This window comes from Rhinolophus sinicus, chromosome 4 (genome assembly GCF_057876585.1).
Source record: "Rhinolophus sinicus isolate RSI-liver-muscle chromosome 4, RSI-T2T, whole genome shotgun sequence".
Lineage (NCBI taxonomy): Eukaryota > Metazoa > Chordata > Mammalia > Chiroptera > Rhinolophidae > Rhinolophus > Rhinolophus sinicus.
This window is the reverse complement of record NC_142504.1, coordinates 59,736,113-59,750,222: the sequence shown is the minus strand read 5'-3', so window position 1 is coordinate 59,750,222 and position 14,110 is coordinate 59,736,113. Positions and strand designations below refer to the sequence as shown.

The 14,110-nt window shown below is 41.2% G+C and overlaps 1 protein-coding gene across 3 annotated transcripts in view; it reads left to right on the top strand.

The window, feature by feature from the left end:
* The window catches only part of EEFSEC (eukaryotic elongation factor, selenocysteine-tRNA specific), a 297,801-nt gene that overhangs the window by 131,550 nt on the left and 152,141 nt on the right, over positions 1 to 14,110 (top strand). For all 3 annotated transcript variants that reach the window (XM_074340482.2, XM_074340481.2, XM_088797868.1), the window contains exons 3-4: positions 11,142 to 11,238; positions 13,679 to 13,843. In XM_074340482.2, the coding sequence (XP_074196583.2) occupies positions 11,142 to 11,238; positions 13,679 to 13,843 (262 nt within the window). The remainder of the gene's footprint in view (positions 1 to 11,141; positions 11,239 to 13,678; positions 13,844 to 14,110) is intronic.

Sequence of the window (14,110 nt, the reverse complement as noted above, 5' to 3'; positions counted from 1 at the left end):
ATCAGGTGGTGAACATACTTGACAAGCCTTGCGAAGAGGGTGTAGGACCAATGACCTGTGTTTAGGTAACACTGAAACTGAGGCAAAACAGGACCAAGCAGAGCAACCACAAAGGTTTGTCCTCCCCTTCCTGTTCCCAGTAGGTGGGTATCACTGGGCTCCATCTTCTGTTCTTGTGTTTTTGAAAGACCAATGGTGACATATGACAGAGTAGTCATTGTCCCTGCTGAGGGATGGTGGAGGTCATCCTTGGGATGTCCAGCATAGTGGAAAGGACAGAGCTCTGGAATGGTGCTTTGGGGAACAAAGAGAAGAGCTCTGGACTTATTCTGCCTTTTACTTAACATGTGACCCAGTCATTTAACCTCTCTGTGCCTCACTTTCCCTATATCTAAAATGATTATTTTGTTCCTCACTTTATTACTATGAGGATTAAGCGGGGTGATGTCTATGAAAGCATTCAACCCAGTGCCATTTGCATAATGCTCAACTGATGTGAGTGAGTAGAGGAATGATTCTGAGTAGCAGAATGATAACACCTGTTCTTCCTACCGCAGAGGGGTGTTTTAAGGATCCAGTAAATTTATGTCTTTATTTGAAAGTGATAGCAAACTGTAAAACTATTAAGTACTATAATTATAGCTGTCATCATCTTTCTTTCATTGGTTTGAGAACTATACAAGAGGGCAAGGGTTTTTGTTACTATGTTTATAGGATTTAAATATGTTCCCTGATACTTGAAGATTAGCAACTTCCCGAATTCTTATGGATTTGAGAAGAGACATACACCTCTGCCTCTACCCAGGCTGATAGAGCATTGTTCTCATATTCTCAAGGTGGATGGTAAACCCAGAGTTGGCTTTTAATCACAGCCCCACCATTCATTAGCTGTGTGACCCACTTCTGTAAAATGGGAGTAGGAGTAATAACAGCCACCTCACAGAGCTGTGATGAGGAGATAGGAGTGCAAAACCTCTAGCACAGGTGCCGGTACTATAGGTAAATGACCCTATCCCTTTAACTCACTCCCACTGTTTTGGACACTAGACCACACAAAGAGACACTTATGAGAAGTTTTTAGAGTCAGCGGAGGGTAAGGGTGACACTTATTGAAGGAAGCAAAATCCAGAACTAGAAGTGGTGCAGAAATGTCTCCTGAAAATACATTTAATAAATAAATATGTAGAAGATGTTCAATGTTATATGGCTTATTAAGTAAATACAATCTAAAATGAGGTATACAGCATAGGGAAGACAGCAATGGTATGCAACAGCTACATACAATGTTAGAGGGATAGTAGATTGGGGGGGTATCACTTTGTGAGGGGTGTCAATGTCTAGTACATTGGTTTGTACACCTGAAACTAATAATAATTAAGACGTGAAAAAAATGAGGTATATATTAAAATAATGAGATTTTTTTTTTTTAATTAAATTTATTGAGGTGACAATTGTTAGTAAAATTACATAGATTTCAGGTATACAATTCTGTATTACATCATCTATAAATCCCGTTGTGTGTTCATCACCCAGAGTCAGTTCTCCTTCCATCACCATATATTCGATCCCCCTTACCCTCATCTCCCACCCCCCACCCCCCACCTCCCTTACCCTCTGGCAACCACCAAACCATTGTCTGTGTCTATGAGTTTCTGTTTCTCATTTGTTTGTCTTGTTCTTTTGTTGTTTTGGTTTATATACCACATATCAGTGAAATCACATGGTTCTCTGCTTTTTCTGTCTGACTTGTTTCGCTCAGCATTACACTCTCAAGATCCATCCATGTTGTCACAAATGTTCCTATATCATCTTTTCTTACTGCCGAATAGTATTCCATTGTGTATATATACCACAACTTCTTCATCCATTCATCTATCGAAGGACATTTTGGTTGTTTCCATGTCTTGGCCACTGTAAACAAAGCTGCAATGAACATTGGAGCACACGTGTCTTTATCTCTAAATGTTTTCAGATTTTTTGGGTAGATACCCAGGAGAGGGATTGCTGGGTCATATGGCAATTCTATTCGTAATTTTTTGAGGAACCTCCACACCGCCTTCCATAACGGCTGCACCAGTCTGCATTCCCACCAACAGTGTATGAGGGTTCCTTTTTCTCCACAGCCTCTCCAACATTTGTTACTATTTGTCTTGTTGATGATGGCCATTCTGACTGGGGTGAGGTGATATCTCATTGTGGTTTTGATTTGCATTTCTCTGATGATTAGTGATGTTGAGCATTTTTTCATATGTCTATTTGCCATTTGTATGTCCTCTTTGGAGAAATGTCTCTTCAAGTCCTCTGCCCATTTTTCAATTGGGTTGTTTGTTTTTTTGTTGTTGAGTTGCATGAGTTCCTTGTATATTCTGGATACTAGCCCCTTATCGGAGGCACTGTTTGCAAAAATCTTCTCCCATTCAGTTGGTGGCCTCTTTATTTTGTCAATGGTTTCTTTTGCTGTGCAGAAGCTTTTAAGTTTCATATAGTCCCATTCGTTTATTTTAGCTTTTACTTCCATTGCCTTTGGAGTCAAATTCATAAAATGCTCTTTGAACCCAAGGTCCATAAGTTTAGTACCTATGTTTTCTTCTATGCAGTTTATTGTGTCAGGTCTTATGCTTAAGTCTTTGATCCATTTTGAATTAATTTTGGTACATGGTGACAAATAGCAGTCCAGTTTCATTCTTTTGCACGTGGCTATCCAATTCTCCCAGCACCATTTATTGAAGAGGCTGTCTTTGCTCCATTGTATGTTTTTAGCTTCTTTGTCAAAAATTATCTGTCCATATTTATGTGGTTTTATTTCTGGGTTCTCAATTCTATTCCATTGGTCTATATGTCTGTTTTTCTGCCACTACCATGCTGTTTTGATTATTGTGGCCCTGTAGTACAAGCCAAAGTCAGGAAGTGTGATAGCTCCATTATAGTTCTTTTCTCTTAAGATTTCTTTGGCTATTCGGGGTCTTTTGTGGTTCCAAACAAATCTGATGATTTTTTGTTCTATTTCTTTAAAATATGCCATTGGGATTTTGATGAGGATTGCATTGAATCTGTATATTGCTTTGGGTAATATGGCCATTTTAACTATGTTGATTCTTCCAATCCATGAGCACGGAATGTCTTTCCATTTCTTTGTGTCTTCTTCGATTTCTTTCAGAAAAGTCTTATAGTTTTCAGCATATAGGTCTTTCACATCCTTGGTTAAGTTTATTCCTAGGTATTTTATTCTTTTTGATGCAATTGCAAAAGGAATTGTTTTTTGTATTTCTTTTTCTGAGATTTCATTGTTGGTATATAGGAAGGCAATGGACTTTTATGCGTTGATTTTGTAGCCGGCAACTTTACTGTATTCGTTGATTGTTTCTAATAGCTTTTTGGTGGAGTCTTTAGGGTTTTCTATATATAGCATCATGTCATCTGCAAAGAGTGATAATTTAACTTCTTCATTCCCAATTTGGATGCCTTTTATTTCCTTCTCTTGCCTGATTGCTCTGGCAAGGACTTCCAACACGATGTTGAAAAGCAGAGGTGATAGGGGACAGCCCTGTCGTGTTCCTGAACGTAGAGCAAAGGGCTTCAGTCTTTCTCCATTAATTATGAGATTAGCAGAGGGCTTGTCATATATGGCTTTTATTATGTTAAGGTATTTTCCTTCTATACCTATTTTATTAAGTGTTTTAATCATAAATGGATGTTGTATCTTGTCAAATGCTTTTTCTGCATCAATTGATATAATCATATGATTTTTGTCCTTTATTTTGTTTATATGATGTATTACATTGATGGATTTGCGTATGTTGAACCATCCTTGTGCCCCGGGGATGAACCCCACTTGGTCGTGATGAATAATATTTTTAATGCATTGTTGTATTCGATTTGCTAGAATTTTATTTAGGATTTTTGCATCGGTATTCATCAGAGATATTGGTCTGTAGTTTTCTTTTTTTGTGCTGTCTTTACCAGGTTTTGGTATCAGGGTAATGTTGGCCTCATAAAATGAGTTGGGGAGTACTGTTTCTTCTTCAATTTTTTGGAAGAGTTTGTGCAGAATTGGTATTAGATCCTCTTTGAAGGTTTGGTAGAATTCACTAGTGAAGCCATCTGGTCCCGGACTTTTGCTTTTGGGAAGGTTTTGGATGACTGATTCAATTTCGTTACTGGTGATCGGTCTGTTTAGATTTTCCAGTTCTTCATGGTTCAGCCTTGGAAGGCTATATGTTTCTAAGAACTTATCCATTTCTTCTAGGTTGTTGAATTTGGTGGCATATAGTCCTTCATAGTATTCTTGGATTATCCTTTGTATTTCTGTGGTGTCCGTGATAACTTCCCCTTTTACGTTTCTGATTTTGTTAATCAGTGTCTTCTCTCTTTTGATCTTAGTAAGTCTAGCCAAGGGTTTGTCAATTTTGTTAATCTTCTCAAAGAACCAGCTCTTTGTCACATTAATTTTTTCTATTGTCTTTCTGTTCTCTATTTCATTTATTTCTGCTCTAATTTTTGTTATTTCCTTTCTTCTGCTGACCTTGGGTTTTACCTGTTCTTCTTTTTCTAGTTCTTTAAGGTGTAACATGAGGTTATTTATTTGGGAATTTTCTTGTTTCTTGAGATAGGCCTGTAACGAGATGAATTTCCCTCTTAAAACTGCTTTCGCTGCATCCCAAAAATTTTGGTAGGATGTATTTTCATTGTCATTTGTTTCTATGTATCTTTTGATCTCTCCTCTAATTTCTTCTTTGACCCAGTCCTTCTTTAAAAGTATGTTGTTTAGTCTCCATGTATTTGTGTTTTTCCCCGCTTTCTTTTTACAGTTGATATCCAATTTCAAATCCTTGTGATCAGAGAATATGCATGGTATGATTTCAGTCTTTTTAAATTTGTTGAGACTGATTTTATGTCCCAATATATGGTCTATCCTTGAGAATATTCCATGTACACTAGAAAAGAATGTGTAGTCTGATGTTTTAGGATGAAGTGCTCTATAAATGTCAATTATGTCCATTTCATCTAATGTGTCATTTAGGGCTACTATTTCGTTATTTATTTTCTGTTTGGATGATCTATCCATAGCTGTCAATGATGTATTTAAGTCCCCTAGTATAATTGTGTTTTGGTCAATTTCTCCCTTTAGTTCTGTTAGTAGTTGCTTGGTGTATTTCGGTGCTCCCTGACTGGGGGCATAAATATTGATGACTGTTATGTCTTCTTGTTTTACAGTCCCCTTCACCATTATGAAATGTCCATCTTTGTCTCTTGTTATCTTTTTCACCTTGAAGTCTGTTTCATCTGATATCATTATGGCTACACCTGATTTTCTCTGGGCACCATTTGCTTGGAGTGTCAATTTCCACCCTTTCACTTTGAGTCTATGCTTGTCCTTGTAGCTGAGATGTGTCTCTTGGAGACAGCATATGGTTGGGTTTAGTTTTTTGATCCAATCTGCTATTCTGTGCCTTTTTATTGGTGAGTTCAGTCCATTTACATTTAGGGTGATTATTGATATGTGAGGATTTCCTGTCATTCTATCTTTAGTTTTCTGGTAAGGCTGTGTCTCCATTGTTTCTTTGCCTTTTTGTTGTTGTCTATTATTTCTGTGTGGTGGTATTCTATGATGTTTCCCTCTGTTTCTTCTTTTATTTCAGTATATATTTCAGTTCTGGATTTTTTTTGAGTGGTTACCCTTAAGTTTATGTAAAAGTAAGTTTGATATTTAGAGTATTCCATTTTCTCCAGCACGCTTACTTTCTCCATTCCCATATTCCGGTTCAGGCCTTTATTCTCCCCCTTTTTGAGTTGTGGTTGCCACAAATTGTCCCTGTTGATGGTGGTCGAATAGCCTCCTTTAGTATTTCTTGTAGTGCAGGTCGTGTATTAGAAAATTCCCTCAGCTTCTGTATGTCTGGAAAGGTCTTTATTCCTCCTTCATATCTAAAGGATATCTTTGCTGGATATATTATTCTTGGCTCATGATTTCTCTCTTTCAATAGTTTGAATATTTGGTTCCACTCCCTCCTGGCTTGTAGAGTTTCTGCTGAAAAATGTGATGATAATCTAATAGGCTTTCCTTTGTAAGTTACCATTTTCTTTTCCCTGGCTGCCTTGAGGATTCTTTCTTTGTCATTGATTTTAGACAGCTTCAGTACAATGTGCCTTGGAGAAGGCCTGTTGGGATTGAGGTAACTAGGTGTTCTATTTGCTTCTTGGATTCGAGGGTCCAGTTCTGTCCACAAATTTGGGAAGTTCTCATCGATGATTTGTTTGAATATATTCTCTGTTCCCTTCTCTCTTTCTTCTCCTTCTGGTATGCCCATTATTCTTATATTGCTCTTTCTGATGGAGTCAGAAAGTTCTTGTAGAGTTCTTTCATTTCTTTTAAGTCTCAAGTCTCTTTCTTCTTCTATCTGTGTCATTTCCAGGTTTCTATCTTCGATGTCACTGATTCTTTCTTCCATCTGGTCAACTCTACTACCTAAGCTGGTTATTTCATTCTTAATTTCTTCTATTGAGTTGTTAATCTCCAGAAATTCTATTTGGTTCTTTTTTAAAATTTCAATCTCTTTCGTAAAATGCTCATACTGTTCTTTAATTGAGTTTCTGAGTTCATTTAACTGCCTATCTGTGTTTTCTTGTATCTCGTTGAGTTTTTTCAGAACTGCAGCCTTGAATTCTCTGTCATTTAAGTCACATATTTCTGTATCTTTAAGTGCCTTTTCTGGAGATTTTTCACTTTCTTTCTGAGCTATCTTGTTGCCTTGGTTACTCATGGCAATTACTGGTTTACTATTTCTCTTCCTAGACATCTACAGGAGTGACTTCTGCAACAAGTTGATAGGAAGAGGTCTTTCTTTTGTTCAGCAGTTCTGTTTACTCCTGCAGGGATCCGCCCAGATAGGTGGGGCCAGGGGCGGGGTGAGCTGTGAGAGGTGGCCCAGAGCAATGGCGGCGACCACCACCACAGCCGGTCCTGCTTCCACAGCTCTCTTCCCTTTGCCGGAACTAGTTGGGCTGTGGATTTGTGTTTGTGGGCCACAGTTCTCAAATATAGCAAATTTTCTGTTGTTTTGATCTGACACTGCTACTGTTTCGCTTCTAGCACCGGGCAGGTGGGGGTGGGGCGAGCTCTGGGAGGGGAGGGAGGGGGCGGCTAGTCTCAGTGCCTAAGGCTCCGTTCTCTGCTCGGCAGTGAGGGCTTAAACCACCGTTTTCAGCCTTTTTCCCTCAGTCTTTTCTCCGAGGTCTCTGCCGTGAGCGTTGGGTTCAGCCGTGTTATATGCTGTCCCCTCAGCCCTGTGGAGCCCTGGCGGAGCCCTAGCAGTCCGAATTCTTCCCTCTCCCGCAGCTGCGGTAGTTCCGGGAAGCAGCGAGCTCGGCGCACTGAGCTGGGTCTGAGTCCTGCGCCCGCGGAGCTGCGTCTCCTCTCACTTCTCACTTTCCTCCTCCCCCCCCCCCCCCCCCCCCCCCCCCGCTCGCGCGCGCGAATCTCCCACCTGTAGGTGATTTCAGTCGGTAGTGGGCCTCTTCATCTTGCCTGTCTGCTGTGCAGGGAGTCCTTTGTGGAGTTTTTGTTGTTCAATTCTTTGTAAATTCCAGGGGAGCTTTACAGAGGCTCACCTCACACCGCCATTTTTCCGGAAGTAAAATAATGAGATTTTGATGTGTGGTGTAATAGGCATCTCAGATACTCCTTGTGGTGAAAATGGTGGCAAACTTTTTAATATATTTGTTTAAATTGAGATATGATTCATATACCATAAAATTCACCCTTTTAATGTGTACAGTTATACAACACACCACTATCTAATTCAGAAACGCTGTACCCATAAACTATTAGGTTGGTGCAAAAGTAATTGTGGTTTAAAAAGTTAGAAATAATTGCAATAACCGTGATTACTTTTGCCCCAACCTAATTGTTGCTCCCTATTCTCCCCGCCCTGCCCCACTCAGCCCTGGGAACCATGAATCTTTTTTCTGTCTCATTGGATACAATATGTGACCTTTTGTATCTGGTTTCTTTCACTTTTTCACTTAGCATCAATGGACACTTGGGCTATTTGCACCTTTTTGCTTCTGTGAATAGTGTTGCTGTGAATATAGATGTGTTTGAGTATCTGCTTTCCATGTTTTTGGATATACACTTAGGAAATTATGGGTCGTGTTTAATTTTGTGTTCTTCATTTTTAAAGCATATTTTTTTGCTGGATATACAATTCTTGGTTGCCTTTTTTTTTTTTTTTTTAACTTTTAACACTTTGAATTTGTTATCCCATTACCTTCTGGCTGCTGTGTTTTCTGATAAGAAATCAGCTCTTGATCTTATTGAGGATGCCTTGTACATAAATGAGTTACTTCTCTCTTGCTTCTTTCAAGATTCTCTTTGTCTTTGTCTTTTGAGAGTTTGATTGTAATGTGTCTAGATATGGATCTCTGAGTTTTTATTTGGAGATTTTTGAGCTTTTTGGATGTACAGGTTAATATTTTTCATCAAATTTGAGGAGTTTTTGAAGTTTATTCAGATATTCTTTCTGCCCCTATCTCTCCTTCCTTTCTGGAATTCTCATCATGCATATATTGACATGCTTGATGATGTCTCACATATTTTTGAGGCTCTGTTCAGTTTTCTTCTTTCTTTGTTTTCCTCAGGGTGGATCATCTTAATTAACCTGTCTTCAAGTTTGTTGATTCTTTTACCTGCTCAAATATGCTATTGAGCTCTTCTAGTGGATTTTTCATTTCATTTATTGGATTTTTAAACTCCGAATTTCTATTTTGTTCTTTTTTTATAATTTCTAGTTTTTTACATTCTGCATTTGGTAAAACATTATCCTTATTCTTTCCTTTTGTTAGACATAGTTTTCTTTATTTCTCCAAAAAGCTGATTTAAAGTTTTTGTATAGTAGGTCTTCTTCAGGAAGGGTTTCTGTTAACCTTTTTGTGTGTGTATGGGCCATACTCTTCTTTCTTTGCATTTATTGTGATTTTCGTTGATAATGGCATTTAAATAATGTAGTATGGCATTTCTGGAAATCAGATTCTCATCTTCCCCCACCCTTCTATAGTTTGTTGTTATTATTTGCTTAGTGACTTTTGAGGAATAATTCTGTAAAGTCATATTTGACCACTGAAGTCTCTGTTCGGTTAGCTTAGTTGTCAATTAATGATTCAACAGAAATTTCCTTAAATGCCTGGTACCAGTATGTCTCCCGATCTTTATTTACCAAGGGTCTCTGTGCATGCTGAGCCATGCTTTCAACACTCAGACAGGTAGTTGACAACTCTGCCTTAGCTTTCACTTCCTGCTTGCATAGAACTTCAAGGTCAGCCAGAGCTGAGAGTTTAGGGCTTTGTCATGTCTTTTTTCATCATGCACAGTGCCTTGGGCATGCCCATGGCCCTATGCCTGCAAATGTCCTTCTAGATTCCCAGGAATAGGTCAGAGCTTTTCCAGGCCTCTCATGGAAGCCTCCCACCCAGATTTTTCTTCAAGTTTTTTGGTTAGCCTGTTGTTTGCCAAACTGTTATCCTCTGCCTCAGGCAGATATTAAACAATTGCCTCTGATTATTGTCAACAAATGCCCCCTAAGGAAAAGGCTGTTTGCACTGGGCAAGCTCCAAAGCAGGTCAAATAAAGATAGCCCGGCAAGTGGGGTCTTCCAGGGAACTGCCAGATAGGAAAAATAATGACAGTTCTCAGAGAGAGTGGCTTTGATGAAATTCGGATTGATTCTGTACCCTTTAGTGGCCATTAGCTTGCTGGTTTCCACTGATTGTAGATGATGGCTAGTAAGGCTACAGTAGAGTTGGGGAGGGTTGAATGGGAATAAGGAAAGTTAAAATGCCACAAAGCTCTCTTATTTGTACTGAGATTCAGCTATTTTCCTTGAGTAAACATCCTACAAATTGCTACAAGCCTTTGGTTAATTTCTAGAGTTCTAAAAAAGTTTATTCTGATAATTTTGCCAGTGTTCTTACTGCTTTATGGAGGAGAGGCTTTTTGAATGTCTTTACCATTTTCCTGATTTTTCAATATATGTTGAGTCTTAGACTTATACCCCATGAATTTATCCCAAAGCAAAGCAAAAAAAAAAAAAAGTGATGTCAACTGACATGTTTATCACACTGTTATTTTATAATGGTGAGAAACTTAAAATGTTCTAAACGAGTAACAGTAGTGGGGAAATCACGTAAATTCTGGGTCACACTATTATGCAGCTGTTAAAAATAAAAGAGGAGGTCTGGGGAGGTGGGATGTAACATAGAAGTTGTGAGCCTTGGTTTTAGGGTCTGGTGGCCTGGGTTGGAGTTTGGCTCTGGGATTTATAGCCAATAACTTGGAGCAAATTAATTCTGCTCTCTAAGCCTAAGTTTCTCATCTGTAAAATGGTGACAGTTCCATAATGTTGTAAGGTGTCAATGAACGTGTCTAAGGTATATGCTTGGCTCAGCCAAATGATTTGTTATCATTGCTGTTGCTATCATTCAACAGAAAATTCTTTATGATATAATGGTAAATAAACTAGGATATGAAATTGTGTGCATACTATATTCAAAACATGACAAATATAATCCCTTGGCAATGCATTGAAAAGCCAAGGTTGAAAGAAAGCTCATGACAATGACGGGAATATGGGTTGTATATTTTCCCTTTTTTTTTTTCCAATGGAAAAGACAAATAAATCTCAGAAGAAAAAAGGCTCTCTGGGAAGGTCCCGCGAGGAATGGCTTCCATGAGACTGGGATGGTGGAGATGCTGTCCCACGTGCATCTTCAGGGACTTTTGGACACCAGTATTTCCTGAGTCTCTGCAGGAGGCTGGGAGGTATTTAAGGAGTATTAAAGACCATTAAGGGATCTTTTATTCAGAGGCCTGGGGCCCAGGGTTTACTGCTGCCTCCTCAGGAAGAGTTCCGAAAGTGGAGGTTAAAATCCAGGAGCCCCCTTTTAAATTCTGTTGTTCAGTATAAGGCATTTTCCTTTGGGGCCTCCATTTCTTCATCTGCCAAGTGGAGTATGATTGCACTCTCTTCCTAGGTGCTTCTGAAAGGAGGAGAGGAGAGAACACCCATCATGCTTGGTGGACTGCCAGGTGTGCTCTGTGTCTGTGCTGATGATCTCTCTAACTGGTTGGACTTATTTTTCTGTTCCAGATTCCGAGGTGCACCGATTATACCTGTGGCGGCCAAGCCTGGAGGACCAGAGGCCTCTGAAACGGAAGCTCCACAAGGCATCTCAGAGCTCATTGAGGTACTATCAGCTTGAATCCAGGTTGGTCTCTGGCCCCAGCTCTGCTCAGGCAGGTTCCTTTCTGTCCTGCTCAGCCTGAGAGAGAAAGAGAGAGGCAGCCCCAGCAAGAGGACTCAGGTGGTTCCTTTAAACTACCTCCCACACACCTTAATGCAACCTCCCTCAGAAAGTCAACCCTAAACAGAACCGAAGGCCTCTACCCTTCTAAGCCTTTCTTTTTCCAATTTCTTTTTTTTTTTTTTGGTCAAACACTTCTATTCACACAGAGCAGCTCCTGCCAGTCTGGAACTCTGAGATCATGGGATCCGTTCCAGTCCTTCAGATTGTACCAGCCTCTCCAGTGTGTCCCACCTGGGCTGGGAGGTAGTGAGGCAGGGGAAGGAGATGGGCCCAGCAGCAGGGGAAGTGCAGCTTTGCCCATGTAGTTTCCACCAAAGCAATGTAGGCTTCGTCTTCTGCAGCCGTGGGCCTGAGGCCCAGGCCATTCCTCCAGGCCAGGTAGTAGTAAATGCAGACAGGGAGCCCAGCCATCCACAGGATGCCCAAGGCAGCCACTGGGCAGGATGGAGGTGGGTGGGGTGGTGGTGATGCTTCTGTGGAAATGGCAGCAAGACTGGGCACTACAGTGTCCCTTTACTGAGCACTTGGGGCCGCTCAGAGGTCAAGAGTGGCAAGGTGCATCAACTTTGGGGCTGGATGGCGAGTTGCAGTGCTGGCCCTACCACCTGCTGTCTCGCTGACTGTAGGCATATGACCTGCTCTCTGTTGCCTCAGTTCTCTCACTTACAAAGTAAGGAAGATAATAGCACCACTTCCCTTGTGGAGTTGGTGTGAGAGTAAATGAGTTAATATGTATAATGTACTCTGAACAATGCTATATCAGAATTTACTGTGATGGTGAGGTTGATTATCACATACCAGACACTGTACTAAGTTCTTCACATTAACGTTCACAATGACACTGGGAGGCTTAAATTATTTATCTTCATTTTTGTGTGAGATTCAGAGAGGTTAAATAACTTGCCCAAGCTCTTACAACGAGTATGTGGTAAAGCTAGGATTCAGACCCTAGTCGGTTGTGAATGGGCTTTGGGGCCCGCCTGCACCTGGATCCACAGAGCCAAGATCAGGTGTGACTGTGTGTGCTCCCACTGTTTCTGGGATTACACGGTGCTGATCTTGCTGACTTAGCAAAGCCAATATTTTCTGAGGAAGGCTTTTGTTACTTGTTCATCAGCTCCAGGGAGCACTGGTCTGGGAGCCTAGGACAGTTGTGTTTGTTAAACCAAAATCCACAAAAATGCTGCTATGAAAGATGTTTATATATTCCTTTTAAAAGCCTCTGTATAAATGTCAGGCCAAGCCTATTTTGAATCCCTTGTCTTTTTCCAAAAGAATTATTATCACAAGAATAAGAGTTTGGAACATTCACTACTGAATACTTTTTTTTGACAGCCTATTCCTTAACTAAGTCAGAAAGAAGCAAAACAAAAGGAATCATGCAGTCTTTATTTTCATTTGTTTAATGGTAATTAGCTCTGACACCATTTCCGAGCACATAGATGGCATGAGGAAAATGGACTGGTTGAGGTTGAAGTGTGTGGGAAGAGTCAGCAGAGAAGGAAAAGCAGCACTGGCCCTTTGCAGACGTTAGATTGTCCCCCTGCCTCTGCCAGGGGCTTGGAGAAGTGCCCTTCACCCCTCCTGCCCTCCCAAACAGATAGCTGCCTCAGGGAACAGCCCTGGTCTCCCCAACTCCAGTTTTGCTTCAGTCACTTGTCCTCTCAGGCCAGATGCCAGCTGCTGGAGATACTTGGAAGTACTCAGAGCCCTGGGTGGGCAGACAAATAAACAGATGATCACAATAGCATATTAACTGTGGTGACACGGGATGGGGATGCAGCCGTGCAATGAGGACAGCAAAGCTTTTCCATAGGCGATGTCGCCTGCCTGCTCTCCTGGGAAAAGGGTGAGGCTAAGCAGGCTGATGATCTTACAGGCCTGCCAGCAGCTGGTGCCTGGTGCAGGAGGACACATGACGGGAAACTAGGCCTCTGCGGTACTTAGAGGCTAGATATAATGAATCTTAAATTCTGCAGGCATCAAGAGGCTGGAAACGCATGTGAGGCTGGGGAGCGACATGACCAAGGGTGTCTTGTGGCAGGCTTCCTCTACTGCAGTATAGGCGAGGGCTTAGAGGCCTGGCCTATTAGGAGACTATTGCAGGAATTCCAACAAGAGAGAGGGTGGATATGGCTTCTCCAAGTACCCTTTTCCTTTATACTGAGGGAAGGAACTGAGAGCGTGGCAGAAGTTTGGAGTATAGTGAGGGAGTTGTTCATTTCAGATATTCTGAGCTAGCTTGCCTGGGCACCATCACACCCTCTGCCCTCTACTGCCCTGCCCCATCCAGAGTGTGGCACCAGCATCTCTTTTCTAGCTCCTGACGTTCCAGATTTCTATTCCAACGAGAGACTCCTCTGGACCATTCCTCATGTCTGTGGACCACTGTTTCTCCATCAAAGGCCAGGGCACTGTGATGACAGGGACCATCCTCTCAGGCTCCATCAGCCTCGGCGACAGTGTGGAGATTCCTGCCCTCAAGGTGAGTCTTACTGTGTCCTTTCTTTTGCCCCTTCTCTCTAGTGGCAAGGAAGGGGGATAGTCCCTTTGTCTTTACCTGCTAAACCTGCTGTGCCCGCTCCCTGGGACTGACCAGTTGGCTCTGCTCTGCTCCATCTATTCTTCTGCCCTGCCTGGATTCTAGAACTACGACTCCTCTAATTCTCATACAACACCCATGTATTGGGTCTGCCACGATGAGCCTCCCAAGTAGGTGTCCTTTATAGATAATGAAACTGAGGCTCCAGAT